Consider the following 20704-nt stretch of genomic DNA (forward strand, 5'->3'; position numbering starts at 1 on the left):
GTGGAAGAGAATGTGGACTGGCTCCCACAGTGGGTGTGGGGAGGCTCATGTGGGGCAGAAACACCAGCAGGGGGCCGAATGTCCTGTTTCTGTGTTGGAAATGAAGTGCAATGGGCATCGCTCTGCTCACATCCTTCACGTTCCTCCTCTGTCAGCCTGAGACATTTGGCGAGGAGGGAGGATGAGGCAGTCGCTGTGCCCTGGCTGCCGTGGGGTCGGTTTGATGCAGCCAGCTGGCCCTTACCCTGCCCCCCAGTAGATTTTAGGTTTGTTTTGGGATTTGTGACGTTCCGGTGACATCTCGTTGGCAGGTACTTCACTGAGCTGGCGGGACTGAAGCAACGAACCCGCAGGAACGGGGAGGCCATGCTGTCCTGGAATGACCTGCAAATGTGCGTGCACGACGTGAACTCCGCTGTGGAAAAGGAACACGATAGTGAGTTTAGTTTTTTTATTGGTGTCACAAGTTGGCTTACGTTAACACCGCAATGAAGTTGCTGTGAAAACCCCCCAGTCGCCACACTCCGGCGCTTGTTCGGGTTACACTGAGGGAGAATTTAGCACGGCCAATGCACCCTAACCAGCACATCTTTGGACAGTAAGGGGCAATTTAGTACCGTCAATCCACCCTAACCTGCACATCTTTCAGTCTCTGGGAGGAAACCGGAGCACCCAGAGGAAACCACGCAGACACGGGGAGAACGTGCAGACTCCGCACAGACAGTGACCCGAGCCGGGAATCGAACCTGGGTCCCTGGCACTGTGAAGCAGCAGTGCTAACCCACTGTGCCACCCCTATTCTTGACAGTTCTCAAGCTGCAGTGAAGCCTTTCATTGTGAGACTCAGTTCATCAAAACTAGAAGCAGGAGGAGGCCATTCGGCCTTTCCAGCCTGCTCCGCCATTCACTATGATCATGGCTGGATCATCAAATTCAATATCCTGATTTCCGCCCCCCCCCCCCCCCCCTCCAATATCCCTTGACCCTTTTATCCCCAAGAGCTATATCTAATTTCTTCTTGATGTGGAGATGCCGGCGTTGGACTGGGGTGGGCAGAGTAAGTAGTCTCTCAACACCAGGTTAAAGTCCAACAGGTTTATTTGGTAGCACGAGCTTTCGGAGCATTGCCCCTTCATCAGGTGCCTGATGAAGGAGTGGTGCTCTGAAAGCTCATGCTGCCAAATAAACCTGTTGGACTTTAACCTGGTGTTGAGAGACTACTTACTATAATTCCTTCTTGAAATCACGTTTTGGCCTCAACTACTTTCTGTGGGAGTGAATTCCACACATTCACCACCCTCTGGGTGAAGAAATTTCCCCTCACCCTAGTCCTAAAATGCTTACCCCTTGGACGTTGATTGGGAGAGGATGTTTGAGGGTAAGTCCACGTCTGGCATGTGGGAGTCTTTTGAGGAACAATTGATAAGGCTGCAGGATAGGCATGTGCCTGTAAAAAGAAAAGATAGGAAAGGTAGGATTCAAGAGCCGTGGATAACCAGGGAAATTGAGGATCTGATTAAAATGAAAAGGGAGGCGTACGTTAAGTCCAGGCAACAGAAAACAGATGGAGCTCTGGAGGAATACAGAGAGAGTAGGAAAGAACTCAAACGGGGAGTTAGAAGGGCAAAAAGAGGTCACGAGATGTTCTTGGCAGGCAGGATTAAGGAGAATCCTAAGGCATTCTATTCATACGTTAGGAACAAAAGAGTTGTCAGGGAGAAAATCGGACCTCTCGGGGACAAAGGAGGGGAATTATGGTTTGAACCCAGGGGAATAGGGGAGATCCTAAATGAATACTTTGCATCGGTATTCACAAAGGAGAGGGACGTGTTAACCGGGAGTGTCTTGGAGGGAGGTGTTGACCCGTTAGAGAAAATCTCCATTACAAGGGAGGAAGTGTTAGGTTTTTTAGGGAACATTAAAACTGACAAAGCCCCAGGGCCTGATGGCATCTATCCTCGACTGCTCAGGAAGACGAGAGATGAAATTGCTGGGCCTCTGACGGAAATCTTTGTTGCTTCTTTGGACACAGGTGAGGTCCCTGAGGATTGGAGGATAGCGAATGTGGTCCCTTTGTTTAAGAAGGGTAGCAGGGATAACCCAGAAAATTATAGGCCGGTGAGCTTGACGTCCGTGGTAGGGAAGTTGTTGGAGAGGATTCTTACAGACAGGATGTATGTGCATTCAGAACGGAACAATCTCATTAGTGACAGACAGCATGGTTTTGTAAGCAGGAGGTCGTGCCTTACAAATTTGGTGGAGTTTTTTGAGGAAGTGACAAAAACGGTTGACGAAGGAAGGGCCGTGGATGTCGTCTATATGGATTTCAGTAAGGCATTTGACAAAGTCCCTCATGGCAGGTTGGTTAAGAAGGTTAAGGCTCATGGGATACAAGGAGAAGTGGCTAGATGGATGGAGAACTGGCTTGGCCATAGGACAGTAAGAAGTCTCACAACACCAGGTTAAAGTCCAACAGGTTTATTTGGTTGCTACCAAATAAACCTGTTGGACTTTAACCTGGTGTTGTGAGACTTCTTACTGTGCTTACCCCAGTCCAACGCTAGCATCTCCACATCTTGGCCATAGGAGACAGAGGGTAGCGGTCGAAGGGTCTTTTTCCGGCTGGAGGTCTGTGACCAGTGGTGTTCCGCAGGGCTCTGTACTAGGACCTCTGCTATTTGTGATATATATAAATGATTTGGAAGTAGGTGTAACTGATGTTATCAGCAAGTTTGCGGATGACACAAAGATGGCTGGACTTGCAGATAGCGATGAGCATTGTCGGGCAAAACAGCAGGATATAGATAGGCTGGAAAATTGGGCGGAGAGGTGGCAGATGGAATTTAATCCAGATAAATGCGAAGTGATGCATTTTGGAAGAACTAATGTAGGGAGGAGTTATACAATAAATGGCAGAGTCATCAAGAGTATAGAAACAGAGGGACCTCGGTGTGCAAGTCCACAAATCCTTGAAGGTGGCAACACAGGTGGTGAAGAAGGCATATGGTATGCTTGCCTTTTTCGGACGGGGTATAGAGTATAAAAGCTGGAGTCTGATGATGCAGCTGTATAGAACGCTGGTTAGGCCACATTTGGAGTACTGCGTCCAGTTCTGGCTGCCGCACTACCAGAAGGACGTGGAGGCGTTGGAGAGAGTGCAGAGAAGGTTTACCAGGATGTTGCCTGGTATGGAGGGTCTTGGCTTTGAGGAGAGATTGGGTAAACTGGGGTTGTTCTCCCTGGAAAGACGGAGAATGAGGGGAGATCTAATAGAGGTGTACAAGGTTATGAAGGGGATAGATAGGGTGAACGGTGGGAAGCTTTTTCCCAGATCAGAAGTGACGATCACGCGGGGTCACGGGCTCAAGGTGAGAGGGGCGAAGTATAACTCAGATATCAGAGGGACGTTTTTTACACAGAGGGTGGTGGGGGCCTGGAATGCGCCGCCAAGTAGGGTGGTGGAGGCAGGCACGCTGACATCGTTTAAGACTTACCTGGATAGTCACATGAGCAGCCTGGGAATGGAGGGATACAAACGATTGGTCTAGTTGGACCAAGGAGCGGCACAGGCTTGGAGGGCCGAAGGGCCTGTTTCCTGTGCTGTACTGTTCTTTGTTATCCTCAAACTATTGTTGTGGCTCAGGTTAGAAACTCCAAAGTGTTTTATGAAGCTCGCCTGAACCATAAATTCTTTTTCGTTGAATTTGGCTGGGATAAGCACGAGATGTTCCACTTCAGGTTTGATTCACAAGACCCAATCGGGAGCTTTTATCAAACAAGGTTTATTTAAGAATCTAGTTAACATGTATAGTAGGAAAATTAGCAGAACTTTTATCAATTATAGACAAGAAACAAAATAACCACTATAATGTATAACCCTTAATGAATATCTCTAATGTGTTCCAATTAAAACCACAATCCAATAAACAAAACCCTTCAAAAGGATTTATCACTGCACAAGGTAAAGCTCCCAGGATACTGGGATCCAGTTCCCTGGGTTGAATGCTGATTTCAAATGATCTTGAAAACTCAGAGCAGTTCGCTGTCATATCAGCTCCCCAAAGCACAGATTCTTTACTGCAGCATGGCAACAAGCCTTTCTTTCAGCTCACCAGTAACATTTTCAAAGCAAAACGGAGAGAGAATGAGACTTCTTTTCCAGCTTGCTTCTAAGACCGCCTCTAACCCTGCAGCCAAAACAAAACTAAAACCAGCCCTTGTCACCTGACCAACACACTTTTTTTTTCCTCCTCCCAGCAATGACTTCACCCAAGGCTTAATAAAAAAAACACTTAAAAGGTATACTCACATCACACGACGAGCCCTAATCCTGGACTCCCCCACCATCGGGAACATTCTTTCTGAACCTACCCTGTCTAACCTATTGGAATTTGATAAGTTTCTGAGATCCCCTCTCACTCTTCTTAACTCCAGTGAATATAATCCTAACCGACTTAGTCTCTCCTCCTATGACAGACCTGCCATCCCAGGAATCAGCCTGGTAAACCTTTGCTGTACTCTCTCTATAGCAAGAACATCCTTCCTCCCTCAGATAAGGACACCAAAACTGCACACAACACTCCAGGTGTGGCCTCACCAACACCCTGTACAATTACAACAAAACATCCCTATCCCTACACTCAAATCCCCTCACTGTGAAGGCCAACATACCATTTGCCTTCTTTACTGCCTGCTGTACCTGCGCGCCTACTTTCAGCGACTGATGCACGAGGACTCCAAGGTCTCGCTGAGTATCCGCCTCTCCCAATTTACACCCATCCAGATAATAATCTGATCAATGCACGTGGAGAATCAGGATGGGGTTATCTGTAAATGCTTCCCTTGGGCCCCTCTGACATATTTTACATACAATGTCATACCGCAGAGACAGGCTATTTGCACCAGAGGGTCGTTATTGGTTTTTCATCCATCTCCCCCCTTCTACTCTTTTCTCCCTCATGTCTTTCTCCAACTTCTGAAATGCTGGAAAACGCCAGCAGGTCAAGCAGCATCATGGGGAAATAAATAAAAGTTAACTCGCTAAGTCCAATATGGCTCATTCTTCTGAACAATTTCGTTCCCTTAAATGCACCTCTGTTACTTGCCTCACTCACTCCCCCCGTGGGAGCGAGTCCCACAGTCTCCTCCACTCCCCCGTGGGAGCGAGTCCCGCATTCTCCCCCCACTCCGCCCGTGGCAGCCAGTCCCGCATTCTCCCCCCACTCCGCCCGTGGCAGCCAGTCCCGCATTCTCCCCCACGCCGCCCGTGGCAGCCAGTTGTTTTCCCTCCTCCATTTTCTCCCCCACTCTGGATAGAGGAGTTTGTCCTAAATCCTCTAATGTATTTTATCAGTGACTACCTCCTATTGATGACCCGTGGTTTTTGACTCTTCCCCCCCCCCCCCCCCCCCCCCCACCCCCTTAGTGGAAAGACTATCTCCACGCCTGCCGCAGCCGGCTCCTTTCAGAGTGTTTACGGTTTGTGTGCTGTCTCTGCAGAAATCATCGCGATTGGTTTGATAAATGAAGCCTTGGACCGCAGTGACCCCGAGAGGACGATAGCGGCTCTCCTCATGCCCTCCGTCGACCTGGCTGACCTGGACTTCCTGGCCGCCCGGCGTTACCACGATGTACTGGCAGCAGCCAAGCGGCACAAAGCAAAGGTATGGTGGCGGCTGGGTGCGTGAAGGCCTCCCATCCCCTCTCCACTCCCCAGGCTGGGCTGACTCTTCCGTTTCCCGTCCCCCAGGTCACATGGGATGAGGCAGCAGTCCTCTGGTTTGACGAGATTCAGGACGGGATCCACACATCCAACCAGGATTGTCGGAACGCCAGGAAAAGTGAGTCGTTCTGTTCAGGGATACGTGCAAGCGGAGGCTCAAGCCTGTCGATGTGTTCTTAAGGTCTCTGCCATGGCTTGGTGGTGGCATTCTCGCCTCTCGAGTCAGAGGGTTTGCGGGTTTAACCTTGACTGTAATCCAGGTCAACATCCCCAGTGCCAGTACTCATAGAATTCCGACAGTGGGCAATTTAGCATGGCCAATCCATCCAACCAGCACATCTTAGGGCAATTTATCCTGGCCAATCCATCTAACCTATACATCTTTGGACACTAAGGGGCAATTTAGCATGGCCAATCCATCTAACCTATACATCTTTGAACACTAAGGGGCAATTTAGCATGGCCAATCCACTTAACCTACACATCTTTGGACACTAAGGGGCAATTTAGCATGGCCAATCCACCTAACCTGTACATCTTTGGACACTAAGGGGCAATTTAGTATGGCCAATCCACTTAACCTACACATCTTTGGACACTAAGGGGCAATTTAGCATGGCTAATCCACCTAACCTGCACATCTTTGACACTGAGGGGCAATTTAGCATGGCCAATCCATCTAACCTATACATCTTTGGACACTAAGGGGCAATTTAGCATGGCCAATCCACTTAACCTACACATCTTTGGACACTAAAGGACAAATTAGTACAGCTAATCCAACTAACCAGCATGTCGTTTGGACTGTGGGAGGAAACTGGAGCACCCTAAAGAAACCAACACAGACATGGGGGTGGGGGGGAACGGAACGTGCAGACTCCGCACAGACAGTGACCCGAGATCGGAATCGAACCCGGGTCCCTGGCGCTGTGAGGCAGCAGTGCTAACCACTGTGCCACCGTGTCGTCCCACTTGACTCTTGCTTTACGTGCGAATTACTTCAGTCACACCGATAGGAAAAAAAAAGGCGGTCGGAAATCAGCGGAATGTGGCAACACTGTGCGAGGGTAAAGGTCAACAAAATGTCTCGTGGGGGCCACACTCAGAATGGAGATGCGCTGCATGTGGCCCCCAGGACGCAGGTCGCCCACCACTGGGTTAGTTGCTTACCACTTTGCCGTTGGTGTGAGCTTTTCTGTATTTTCTACGCCTCAGCAGTGGCTCCATTTCAGAATCATTGGCTTTGGTGTGCTCTGGGACACCCTGAGATTTAAAAATCCCAATAGAAACTAAAATCCAACTTTACTGTGGTGTTCCCACAAAAGCGTTGCTTATTTGGGGCTATGAGTTTCTTTGATTTATTATTGTCACATGTATTGGGATACAGTGAAAAGTATTGTTTCTTGCGCGCTGTACAGACAAAGCATGCCGTTCATAGAGAAGGAAAGGAGAGAGTGCAGAATGTAGTGTTACAGTCATAGCTAGGGTGTAGAGAAAGATCAGTTTAATGCGAGGTAAGTCCATTCAAAAGTCTGACGGCAGCAGGGAAGAAGCTGTTCTTGAGTCGGTTGGTGCGTGACCTCAGACTTTTGTCTCTTTTTTCCCCGACGGAAGAAGGTGGAAGAGAGAATGTCCGGGGTGCGTGGGGGTCCTTGATTATGCTGGCTGCTTTTCCCGAGGCAGCAGGAAGTATAGACAGAGTCAATGGATGGGAGGCTAGTTTGCGTGATGGATTGGGCTACATTCACAACCTTTTGTAGTTTCTTGCGGTCTTGGGCAGAGCAGGAGCCCATACCAAGCTGTGATACAATCGGAAAGAATGCTTTTTATGGTGCATCTGTAAAAGTTGGTGGGAGTTCTGGCTGACATGCCAAATTTCCTTCGTCTTCTGAGAAAGTAGAGGCATTGGTGGGGCTTTCTTAACTATAGTGTCGGCGTGGGGGGACCAGGACAGGTTGTTGGTGATCTGGACACCTAAAAACTTGAAGCTCTCAACCCTTATAAGTGAGAGAGAGAGCAGAGAGGATATGACTGCTTCAACTTGTAGTTGTGAGTGATGGCTCACTTTACGGACGGGCTGTAATCCATCTCCGGTCTTGTTTTCAGTGTCCCTGGGGATAGCAGCCATCAACCAGGCAATCAAGGAAGGTGTGGCGTCCCAAACGCTGCGTGTTCTACGCTCGCCAGGCGTGGCTCTGTGCAGTGTCATTCCAGAATGTGCCTCTGTCTACCAGTCTGAGCTGGCCACCTTGATGCGAGTTAAAGTGGAGACAGGTAAGCTACTGCCTCAGAGGTGAAGGGATGTTGTTGTTCATGTTACAGAACGTGAGCAAAGAACAAAGACAAGTGCAGCGCAGGAACAGGCTTTCGGACCTCCAAGCCTGTGCCGATCACGATGCCCTTACTCGGTCCGTATCCCTCTCTTCCTTCCCTATTCATGTATCTATCCAGATGCCTTTTAAATGTTGCTAATGTGCCTGCTTCCACCACCATCTCTGGCAGCGCGTTCCAGGCACCCACCACACTCTGCGTGAAAAAGCTCCCCCACACATCTCCCTTAATCTTTCCCCCCTCTCACCTTGAACGTGTGCCCCCTTGTCATTGACACTTCCACCCTGGGGAAAAGCCTCTGACTATCCACCCTGTCTCTGCCTCTCATCATTTTGTAGACCAGGTCTCCCTCAGCCTCTGTCTTTCCAGTGAAAACAAGCTGGGTCCCTGGCGCTGTGAGGCAGAGGTGCTAACCACTGTGCCACCGTGCCACCCATTAGCAGTGTTAAAGAGTGTGGTTGTGAGGTAAAGCTGGGTAAGAATCGGTGCAGACTCGATGGGCCGGATGGCCTCCTGCACTGTAGAGATTCTATGCTCTCACATCAGAAAGGCAAACCACTTTTGTTACTGCTCCCATTCTTTAGGGGACAACCGGAGTAGCTGGGTGAAACACAAGCTGAAAGATGGGTCGGCGTACTACTTCAACCTGGACACGCTGGAGGGAAGCTGGGAGCGCCCCAAGGGCTTTGTTCAGAGTTCCACACAGCTCGGCAGGGATGAGATCCAGGTACGGCGTTGTTGACCCTTGCCCTGTGCCGCTCGGCTGCCTGAGGTTTTATCAGAATGGATAAGTGGGCATGTGAGGACGGGGGGGGGTCTGTGGCTGCCGGAGTTCGATATTGAGACCATCTACTCTCGGAGCTAAGAGATGGATCAGAATATTTTCTGAATGACGAGGGAGGAGGGAACTTGGGAGGAGCACACACTTAAAGCGAGAGGGAGGTGGGGGAGGCTCAGAGGAGATGTATGGGGTAAGTTTTTGTACACAGAGAGAGAGGTAGATGTCTGGAACGCACTGCCGGGGTGGTGGTGCAGGCAGTTCCGTTAGGTGGATTGGCCGTGCTAAATTGCCCCTTAAGATTCAGGGGCTTTTAGATGGGCACTTGACTATACAAGGAACAGAGGGATATGGAGCAAGGGCAGGCAGAAGGCAGTAGTTTAATTTGGTGTCACGTTCGACACAATATCGTGGGCCGGAGGGCCTGTTCCTGCGCTGTACTGTCCGATGTTCTATTTCGGGGATTGAATATTGAAAGCTTGTGGACAGGAACAAAAAAAATATCCGAAAGATGAATGGAATGTCAGCCTTTATCTCGAGGTGCCTGGAATACAACAAGGGGAGGGAGGGAAGTGTGATGATCTGCCTGTACAGAACTCGATTTTGATTTGGTGTATTGGGATACAGTGAAAAGTATTGTTTCTTGCGCGCTATACAGACAAAGCATACCGTTCATAGAGAAGGAAAGGAGAGGGTGCAGAATGTAGTGTTACAGTCACAGCTAGGGTGTAGAGAAAGATCAACTTAGTGCGAGGTAGGTCCATTCAAAAGTCTGACAGCAGCAGGGAAGAAGCTGTTCTTGAGTCGGTTGGTGCGTGTCCTCAGACTTTTGTATCTTTTTCCCGAGGGAAGAAGGTGGAAGAGAGAATGTCCGGGGTGCGCGGGGGGGTCCATGATTATGCCGGCTGCTTTTCCCCGAGGCAGCGGGAAGTGTAGACGGAGTCAATGGATGGGAGGTTGGTTTGAGTCCGACTCCATCGCGAGTAACTCGATTCAGTTCTAGGGTCCCCGACCTCAGGGGAGGCCCTCGGTGGTGGCGGGCGGAGCAGCACAGATTCATCTGACCGATCCCAGGGCTGAAAGGGTTAAATTCCAACGGGGGTGGAGGGCGGGGCTCCAGAGCAAAGGGACAGGACTTAAAATTTGAGTCGGGCTGTTGTAGGGTGATGCGAAAGTCTGGAACTCCCTCCCCAACAAGCTGTGGAGACTGGCGTCCAGTTAACAATTTCACATCGGCGATAGGTGAGCTTTGGCTGGGTAAAGGGATTCGGGATAGATGGATTGGGGATATGGATCAACCACGTGGAATAGAATCGGGGACTCAACGACCTCTCACTGTTCCTCTGGGTGCAGACAACTCTCGGTGGGGGGGGGCCTCTTAGTGGCAGTGGGATCAGGGGTATTGAAGTGACCAGAGATCATGTGCATCATGCAAGCACTGACCATTGATACCTTTATTCTCCCCGTCCTTGCACGCACCCCCCCCCCCCCCTCACCTTCAGGCCACTGTGACTGGAGTAACAGCCGTTTATAATCGTGAGAGGCTCTGGAGGAGTAACGAGAGGATGATCGCACAGCTCCAGGCCCACATGAGGGGTTACCTTGTCCGAGTAGACCTGAGCGCTCGCAAACATTTCCTCCAGAAACAGCTGCCAGCCATCGTCAAGATCCAGGTACGGGTGCTCACCCCCCACCAGATTAGAGTGCCAATTTCTGCCTGGTAAGTTGACCGCAGTGGGTAACCGTGGGTCAGACATGCGCCATGGTTTCCCCTACGGATCTGCCTGCAGGGGTTCAATGGAAATAAATGTAAAACTGCAACCCATACCCATGCGGGCAATCGACTTAAAGCCTTTGTGGGGCTGCACGGTGGTTAGCACCGCTGTCTTACAGCGCCAGGGACCTGGGATCGATTCCTGGCTCGGGTCACTGTCTGTGCGGAGTCTGCACATTCTCTCCCCTGTGTCTGCGTGGGTTTCCCCTCAGTCTGAAAGATGTGCAGGTTAGGGGGTTTAAGTAATTAATAGATAATTGCCCCTTAGTGTCCAAAGATGTCGGTTAGGTTGATTGGCCGTGCTAAATTGGGCAGCACGGTGGCACAGTGGTTAGCACTGCTGCCTCACAGTACCAGGGACCCGGGTTCGATTCCCTGCTTGGGTCACTGTCTGTGTGGAGTCTGCACGTTCTCCCCGTGTCTGCGTGGGTTTCCTCCGGGTGCTCCGGTTTCCTCTCACATTCTGAAAGACGTGCTGGTTAGTTGCATTGGCCCGAACAGGCGCCGGACTGTGGCGACTAGGGGAATTTCACACTAACTTAATTGCAGTGTTAATGTAAGCCTACTTGTGACACAAATATTTTTTAAAATCCTTCCTATAATGAAGTGACCAGAATTACACAAGTGCTCAAGCTGTAGCCTAACCAACGCTCTGTACAACTCCAACATAACCTCTATTCCATGTTTGACCTGCTCTGCTAGGCACAATATTTACACGTCTGGTCCAGTTCAGTATCTGGTCAATGGTTAACCCCCTCCCAGGATGTTGGGTGATCACCTCCTGTCATCCTAGAAGCATCCTGGAGCAAAGTACTGGAGTATTCTTGTTCTATTCAGTTAAAAGATGCGACCACTTGTGATAATAGCCTGTCCCTTAAGACACGCCGCGTTCCTGCAGCAGCTGTGCATCAGTGTACCAAATGTTCCTGCAATTCATAGATAATAAAACACTCCCTTGCTACTGCGTTAGCGTTCAAGGAATAATTAGTTAAAAATATATTTATATTTAGCTCCTTCCTCTTGCTGCTGAATTTTAATTCCAAAGTTGAACCATGTTAAAGAAATTGTACTCTTGCGATGGATGGTAACTCTGAGGGAAATAATGTTCAGCTATCTTTCACCTTTCAGTCACATTGGAGAGGCTGCAGACAGCGGAGAGATTATCAGCAGAGACTTCTTGACTTTCGCGACAACACAGATGCTGTAATTAAGGTACCGAGGCTTTGGCCTCCCCATCGCATGTAATATTAATTATAATGAAGGAGGGCTGCTGTAAAGAACACCTTTAAATATTTAAAGCTCCTTCAGTGGCTGGCTGGCTGGTCCCATCCAGTTGAGCCCCGCAGGCGAGGTTGGATCCGGTGGGTGTTGATGGGTTGCAGAACAGGGTTTGGAAGTGGGATCTCGCTCCTGCTCTGCACTTTGATTTGATTTATTATTGTCACATGTATTGGGTTACAGTGAAAAGTATTGTTTCTTGCGCGCTATATAGACAAGGCATACCGTTCATAGAGTACATGGGGAGAAGGAAAGGAGAGGGTGCAGAATGTAGTGTTACAGTCACAGCTAGGGTGTAGAGAAAGATCAACTTAGTCTCCAAAGACGTGTAGGTTAGATGCATTGGCCGTGCTAAATTCTCCCTCAGTGTACCCAAACAGGTGCTGGAGTGTGGTGACTAGGGGATTTTCACAGTAACTTCATTGCAGTGTTAATGTCAGCCTACTTGTGAGACTAATAAATAAACTTTAGAGTATTGTGTTCTGTTCTTGGTGCCGCTTTTTGGGAAGGATGGGGTTTGATTTGATTTATTATTGTCTGTATTGGGATACAGTGCAAAGTATTGTTTCTTGCACGCTATACAGACAAAGCATACTGTTCATAGAGAAGGAAAGGAGAGAGTGCAGAATGCAGTGTTACAGTCAGGGTGTAAATGCGTGGGGTTATGTGGGTAGTGGGGGTGGGCTTAGATAAGATGCTCTTTCAGAGTATTGGTGCAGGCTCGATGGGCTGAATGTCCTCCTACACTATTGGGATTCTATGAATCGATCTTGCAGAGGGATGGCATGGGAATAATGGGCTGAATGGCCTCCCTTGCTGTCACCATTCTAGTGGTGGAGAGGGGGGTGTTTTTCCTATTTGTTTTGGGCGATTAGGTGGCATGGAAGTATTTACCCCGGAGAGTTTGTTGAGCTGCCCATCGGCTGATCCTGGGCATTGCTTTCTCAGTCGCTCCCATTTCATTTGACGTGCCTTTCCTGTTTGACGTTCCAGATCCAGAGCTGGGTGCGAATGTGGCAGGCACAGAGGAGGTACAGGGCCAGGCTACGGCACTTCAAGAACAATGTAAGCTTGACGGAATAATGCCCGTGTTAGCAGCGTTCCTGCTTACAGGAACCTGGCAGCTTTTAACCCAAACGGAAAAAGATGTCAACAGAAACTTTGGCCACAGCCATTCTGATGAAACCTTCCTTTATTTTTCTCTTCAGGCCCTGATTACCCTCCCCTTGGATCTGTGTATCCTTATTTAATTTGCCTTCACTCTGACAACGCGGATTTGAACCCCTGCACGGCTGACGGCCGTGCCTTCAGCTGCTTGCGGTTCTAAACTCCTGGAATTCCTTCTCTTAACCTCGCTGCCCCGTCTTTAGGACATTCCTTAAAATCAACCTCTTTCACCAATGTTAACTGCCTCAATATCTCTCTAACCATCTCTGCGGTTGCGGGATTTGAACCTGGGTCCCCAGATCATCGGCCAGGGCCTCTGGATTACTAGTCCAGCGAGAGTGCCACGACGCCACTGCCTCTCCCAATCATTGTGGGAGGAAACCGGAGCACCCGGAGGAAACCCACGCAGACATGGGGAGAATGTGCAGACTCCACACAGACACTGACCCGAGATCGGAATTGAACCCAGGTCCCCTGGCGCTGTGAGGCAGCAGTGCTAACCACTAAGAGGTGGCGATGACCTAGTAGTGTTATCGCTAAGACTATTAATCCAGAAACTCAGCTAATGTTCTGGGGGACCCGGGTTCGAATCCCGCCACGGCAGATGGTGGAATTTGAATTCAATAAAAAAAATCTGGAATTAAGAATCTACTGATGACCCATTGTCGGAAAAACCCATCTGGTTCCCTTTAGAGAAGGAAATCTGCCGTCCTTACCCCGGTCTGGCCTACATGCAGCCTACACATGAGCGGCACAGTGGTTTGCACTGTTGCCTCACAGCGTCAGGGACCCGGGTTCGATTCTCTGCTTGGGTCACTGGCAGTGCGGAGTCTGCATGTTCTCCCCCTGTGTCCGCATGGGTTTCCTCTGGGTGCTCCGGTTTCCTCCCACAGTCCAAAGATGTGCCGGTTAGGTTGATTGGCCATATTAAATTGTCCCTTAGTGTCAGGGGACTAGCAGGGTAAATATGTGGGGTTACGGGGATAGGGCCTGGGTGGTATTGTGGTCAGTGCAGGCTCAATGGGCCAAATGGCCACCTCCTTCACTGCAGGGATTCTATAATTCTATGACTCCAGAGCCACAGCAATGTGGTTGACTCTCAACTGCCCTCGGGCAACTAGGGATGGGCAATAAATGCTGGCCAGTCAGTGACGCCCGTGTCCCATGAAATATTTTTATAGAAGCAAGGGGAATTCACTTTCTTTCAGGCGAGGTCTACCTGATTAGTGAGACAGACACAATTGTTCAGTTATGTCCCTGTGTCGCATTTTATTTCATTCATTGGTGGGACACGGGCGTCGCTGGCTGGGCCAGCATTTATTGCCCATCCCCAGTTGCCCCTTGAGAAGGTGGTGGTGAGCTGCCTTCTTGAATCGCTGCAGTCCATGTGCTGTGGGTTGACCCACAATGCCGTTAGGGAGGGAATTCCAGGATTTTGACCCAGCGACTGTGAAGGAACGGCTCATATATTTCCAAGTCAGGATGGTGAGTGGCTTGGAGGGGAATTTGCAGGTGATGGTGTTCCCCTTGTGTCTGCTGCCCTTGTCCTTCCAGATGGAAGTGGTCATGGATTTGTAAGGTGCTGTCTAAGGATCTTTGGTGAATTGCTGCAGTGCATCTTGTAGATGGTACACACTGCTGCTACTGAGCGTCGGTGTTGGAGGGAGTGGATGTTTGTAGGTGTGGTGCCAATCAAGCGGGGCTGCTTTGTCCTGGATGGTGTCAAGCTTCTCGAGTATTGTTGGAGCTGCACCCATCCAGGCAAGTGGGGAGTATTCCATCACACTCCTGACTTGTGCCTTGTAGATGGTCGATAGGCTTTGGGGAGTCAGGAGGTGAGTTACTCGCCGCAGTATTCCTAGCCCCAGACCTGCTCTTGTGGCCACTGTGTTTATGTGGTGAGTCCAGTTTAATGTCAGGTCAATGGTAACCCCCAGGATGTTGATAGTGGGGAGATTCAGTGATGGTTAATGGCAACCCCCAGGATGTTGATAGTGGGGATTCAGTGATGGTTAATGGCAACCCCCAGGATGTTGATAGTGGGGGGATTGAGTGGTCGTCAGTGGTAACCCCCAGGATGTTGATAGTGGGGGGAGATTCAGTGAAAAGGCTTCTCCTGTGGCTCAGCATCAGTTTTAGATTATGTTTCTTTGATGTTCCAGAGGGCATGTTACCATGTTTAAGTTTCTGTGGTAAGATACTGGTTTGTCTATCTGCGTCACTGAAATCTGCGGTTAAATCCAGCCGTGGAATTAAGTGCAGCGCGGTGAAGCCCACAACACGAAGCTTAAAGGGTCGATTTTAAGAGGGGGAGCGGTGGAATCTGTACCCCAGCGTGCCCAGGGGGAGGCCAAACCCAGAGGAAGCACAGATCCGATCATGAAGGCTGTAATTAAATCGGCCATGGTCTCGCCAAGCAGCGGAGCAGGCTCGTGGGGCCGAATGGCTGCCGACTCCTCCTAATTCCTATATCTGTTTGACCCATTAGTTTCTGAACACTTCATGCTTGCTTTGGGAAACCCTGCGTTCCAAACACGGGCTCACAAGAGAGCTGATACCTGGGCGGCACAGTGGTTAGCACTGCTGCCTCACAGCGCCAGGGAGCTTGTCTGCGTGGATTTCCCCCCACAGTCTGAAAGATGTGCGGGTTAGGTGGATTGGCCATGCTAAATTGTCCCAAGATGCGTCCATTAGATGCATTGGCCGTGCTAAATTCTTCCTCAATGTACCCGAACAGGCGCCGGAGTGTGGCAACTCGGAGTAACATCATTGCAGTGTTAATGTAAGCCGACTTGTGACAAATAAGTACATTTTAAATAATATTTGATATATAGTTAGTTACCCTTCTCTTATCCGCTAACCACAATGTTTATATTGGCGTTGTTATGCTGCTCTGTCTTCGTTCTTGTACCAGACTGTAATGTGTGCAATCTCAATTATTCACCAGCCTCCCATCAGGGAGTTGATCCACTTTGAATCTGGTGACGAACAGATGTCCACTAGACACAAGTCCCAGTGATATGGTTCTCCGCACTGTCTAACGAGCTATTTCCTTGCATTCCTGCAGATTGCTGCAGTGATAAAGATCCAGGCGTTTGTCAGGGCAAACAAGGCCAGAGGAGACTACAAGCTGCTGGGTAAGTAATATTTAAACACAGCCATGTTGTGTCGATCACCCCGTGGTTCTTTCGAGGTCTGCGATGGTTTCCTCCCAGTAACTGTTGCCAGCTGAGGGGCAGCTTCCAATAGAGGTTCCAACTGCAAAGCTGCTTTCCGAATTCAATCCCGCTCCCAGTTTCTGCGAGAGCTGTCACAGCTGGAATCACAGAATCCCGACAGTGCTGGAGGAGCCCATTCGGCCCATCGAGCTTGCACCAACTTTCGCCCATTCCCACCCCGTTACCCCCACATATTTACCCCACTAATTCCCCCCCTTAACCTGCGCATCTTTGGACACTAAGGAGCAATTTAGCATGGCCAATCCATCTAACCATCAAGCTGTATCACAGCTTGGTATGGGCTCCTGCTCTGCCCAAGACCGCAAGAAACTACAAAGGATCATGAATGTAGCCCAATCCCATCACACAAACCAGCCTCCCATCCATTGACTCTGTCTACATGTCCCGCTGCCTCGGGAAAAGCAGCCAACATAATCAGGGACCCCCACGCACCCTGGATGTTCTCTCTTCTCTCTCTTTTCCACTGGGAAAAAGATACAAAAGTCTGAGGTCACGGACCAACCGATTCAAGAACAGCTTCTTCCCTGCTGCCATCAGATTTTTGAATGGACCTACCTTGCATTAAGTTGATCTTTCTCTACACCCTAGCTATGACTATAACACTACATTCTGCACCCTCTCCTTTCCTTCTCTATGAACAGTATGCCTTGTCTGTATAGTGCGCGACAAACAATACTTTTCACTGCATGCTAATACTTGTGACAACAATAAAACAAATCAAATCTAACCTCATCTTGGGGCAAGGCCAATCCCCCTAACCTGCACATCTTGGGACATGAAGGGGCAATTTAGCACGGCCAATCCACCTAACCCGCACACCTTTCAGACTGTGGGAGGAAACCGGAGCACCCAGAGGAAACCCACGCAGACACTGGGAGAATGTGCAGATTCCACACAGACAGTGACCCAAGCCGGGAATCGAACCCGGGTCCCTGGCGCTGTGAGGCAGCAGTGCTAACCCACTGTGCCGCCGTGCGGCAGCAACAGCCTGAGCTTTGGGGGGGGGGGGGGGGGGGGGGGGGATACATTGTCCACTCTGCAGGGTTGGTAAAGCGCTCGCCTGCAGTCAGCAGGATGTGGAATCGGGTAGGTGATCTAACGTGTCGCTCTTGACGTGCCGCCAAGTGCTTCAGGTGAGACACTAAATCTAGGACCCTGCCCTCCGTGCCTTGGTAGGTGGGCACTGGAGATCCCGCGATGGGGCTGAAAACAACCCTGATTTTCCTCGCTATCCCGGCCCACCGTTCTCCTTTGTCCAGTGCTGATTGTGGATCTTGCTGTGTACAAAACCGTTCCTGCCTTTGCCCGTGCCATTCAATCGAACGCCTGTGCTTGAAGCACTCCCCGTATCATTAACGTTTTAAAAACGTGTGTCCCTCAGTCCGAGCCAAGAACCCCCCGCTGAGTGTGGTGCGGAAGTTTGCACATCTCCTGGAACGCAGCGACCATGACTTCCGCGAGGAGTGGGAGCTGATGCGACTGCGGGAGGAGGTGGTACAGCACATTCGTTCCAGCCGGCACCTGGAGCAGGACCTCAACACCATGGACATCAAGATCGGGCTGCTGGTGAAAAACAGGATTACCCTGCAGGTGAGGCGCTACCAGGCAGGTGGGCGGCGGTTTCAACTACTCCTGCTGTGGGACTGTGCATCCCAACTTAGATGTTTCAAAGGGGTTGTGCAGTCTTGAATGGGCAAGAATGTACAGCACTGAGAGAGGCCATTCAGCCTCTCTGCTGGTGTTTCTGCTCTGCATGAGCCTCCTCGCACCCCCCTCTTTATCTCACCCCCTCAACGTATCCTTCTCTTCCTTTCTCCCTCATTTATTCAGCTTCCCTCCCCTCAATGTATCACCTGCATTTCACCTCAAACATACCCCGTGGGAGCGAGTCCCGCATTCTCCCCCATTTCCCCCACGGGGAGCGGGTCCCGCATTCTCCCCCACTCCCCGTGGGAGCGAGGCCCGCATTCTCCCCCACTCCCCGTGGGAGCGAGGCCCGCATTCTCCCCCACTCCCCGTGGGAGTGAGTCCCGCATTCTCCCCCACTCCCCGTGGGAGTGAGTCCCGCATTCTCCCCCACTCCCCGTGGGAGCGAGTCCCGCATTCTCCCCCACTCCCCGTGGGAGCGAGTCCCGCATTCTCCCCCACTCCCCCGTGGGAGCCAGTCCCCCAGTCCCTGTGGGAGCCAGTCCTCCACTCCCCCATGGGAGCGAGTCCCGCATTCTCCCCCACTCCCCCGTGGGAGCCAGTCCCCCACTCCCCGTGGGAGCGGGTCCCACATTCTCTCCCACTCCCCCGTGGGAGCGAGTCCTGCATTCTCCCCCCACTGCCCCGCAGGAGTGAGCTTTTTGGTCAGAGGTATTGCTGCTGTGATTCACTGCTTCCTCGTTGTCACGCCAGCGGAGGGTGACTTCACTGGGCAAGTGCCACAGTAATGTGTCTCTGCGAAGAACCCAGGTGACGTTGCTTCTGTTTTGTAGGAGGTAGTTTCCCACTGCAAGAAACTGACCAAGAAGAACAAAGGGCACCTGTCGGACCTGATGGGGATCGACAAGCAGAAGGGGTTAAAGGCTCTCAGCAGAGAGAAACGCGAGAAGCTCGAGGCATATCAACATCTCTTCTACCTCCTGCAGGTAACCAGGTTCGGCCGCGACAATGTCTCCTTCGGTGACATTGGTAAGGCCACACTTGGAATACTGTGTGCAATTCTGGTCACCCTATTTATAGAAAGGATATTATTAAACTCGAAAGAGTGCAGAAAAGATTTACTGGGATGCTACTGGGACTTGATGGATTGAGTTATGAAGAGAGGCTGGATAGACTGGGACTCTCTTCTCTGGAGCGTAGGAGGCTGAGGGGTGATCTTATAGAGGTCTATAAAATAATGAGGGGCACAGATCAGCTAGATAGTCAATATCTTTTCCCAAAAGTAGCGGAGTCTAAAACTCCCCTACTTTTAAGGGGAGAGATACAAACGGGTCCAGAGGGGCAATATTTTCACAGAGGGTGGTGAGTGTCTGGAACGAGCTGCCAGAGGTAGTAGTAGAGGCGGGTACAATTTTGTCTTTTAATAAGCATTTAGATAGTTACATGGGTATTGAGGGATATGGGCCAAATGCGGGCAATTGGGACTAGCTTAGGGGTTTAAAACAAAAAGGGCGGCATGGACAAGTTGGGCCGAAGGGCCTGTTTCCATGCTGTAAAACTCTATGACTCTATCTGTCAATTGACTTGGGGTCAGATTTTCTTTTATTCATTCGTGGGACATGGGCGTCGCTGGCTGGGCCAGCATTTATTGCCTATCCCTAGTTGCCCTGGGAGGGCAGTTGAGAGTCAACCACATTGCTGTGGCTCTGGAGATTTCCTTCCCTTAAGGGAACCAGATGGGTTTTTCCGACAATCAGTCATCAGTAGGTTCTTTATCCCAAATTTTTAAAATTGAATTCAAATTCCACCATCTGCCGTGGTGGGATTCGAACCCGGGTCCCCAGAACATTTGCTGAGTTTCTGGATTAATGATCCAGTGATAATACCACTAGGCCATCACCTCCTCTTGAAGAGATCACCAGATCTCGATGTTTGGTTTGATTTATTATTGTCACATGTATTGGGATACAGTGAAAAGTATTGTTTCTTGCGCACTATACAGACAAAGCATACCGTTCATCGAGAAGGAAAGGAGAGAGTGCAGAATGTAGTGTTACAGTCATAGCTAGGGTGTAGAGAAAGATCAACTTAATGCGAGGTAGGTCCATTCAAAGGTCTGACAGCAGCAGGGAAGAAGCTGTTCTTGAGTCGGTCGGTACGTGACCTCAGACTTTTGTATCTTTTTCCCGACTGAAGAAGGTGGAAGAGAGAATGTCCGGGGTGCGTGGGGTCCTTGATTATGCCGGCTGCTTTTCCCGAGGCAGCGGAAAGTGTAGACAGAGTCAATGGATGGGAGGCTGGTTTGCGTGATGGATTGGGCTACATTCACAAAATGTTGTAGTTTCTTGCGGTCTTGATTAGAGCAGGAGCCCACACCGAGCTGTGATACATCTGGAAAGAATGCTTTCTATGGTGCATCTGTAAAAAGTTTTGAGAGTCAGCATGGGGGGGGACCAGGAAGGTTGTTGGTGATCTGGATGCCTAAAAACTTGAAGCTCTCAACCATTTCCACTTTGTCCCCGTTGATGTAGACAGGGGCATGTTCTCCTTTACGCTTTCTGAAGTTGATAATCTCCTTCATTTTGTTGACATTGAGGGAGAGATTATTGTCACCGCACCAGTTCACCAGATGTGGTGGGAGGGAGAATGTGCGAGTGTTCTCTGGAATCTCCAGGGGACTGGAATGTAAAGTGGGTGGGTGGAGATTGTACGACAATTCTGTAGAGACTTGGTCACAGCCAGCCTGCAGTAACTGCGTTCCATTCTGG

At 50.2% G+C, this 20704-nt stretch overlaps 1 protein-coding gene across 1 annotated transcript in view; it reads left to right on the forward strand.

Annotated features, from left to right (window-relative positions):
- Positions 1–297: 297 nt before the first annotated feature.
- LOC144489420 (ras GTPase-activating-like protein IQGAP1) overlaps positions 298–20704 on the forward strand; it is a gene marked incomplete at both ends in the record, with an annotated part of 61915 nt that continues 41508 nt past the window's right edge. Inside the window, 11 exons of the mRNA XM_078207265.1 lie at positions 298–436; positions 5500–5663; positions 5750–5840; positions 7829–7996; positions 8638–8780; positions 10334–10504; positions 11734–11817; positions 12877–12948; positions 16118–16187; positions 17671–17879; positions 18770–18922. Of these exons, the coding sequence (XP_078063391.1) occupies positions 298–436; positions 5500–5663; positions 5750–5840; positions 7829–7996; positions 8638–8780; positions 10334–10504; positions 11734–11817; positions 12877–12948; positions 16118–16187; positions 17671–17879; positions 18770–18922 (1464 nt within the window). The remainder of the gene's footprint in view (positions 437–5499; positions 5664–5749; positions 5841–7828; positions 7997–8637; positions 8781–10333; positions 10505–11733; positions 11818–12876; positions 12949–16117; positions 16188–17670; positions 17880–18769; positions 18923–20704) is intronic.

The sequence above is a fragment of the Mustelus asterias genome, unplaced genomic scaffold, assembly GCF_964213995.1.
Source record: "Mustelus asterias unplaced genomic scaffold, sMusAst1.hap1.1 HAP1_SCAFFOLD_2164, whole genome shotgun sequence".
NCBI lineage: Eukaryota > Metazoa > Chordata > Chondrichthyes > Carcharhiniformes > Triakidae > Mustelus > Mustelus asterias.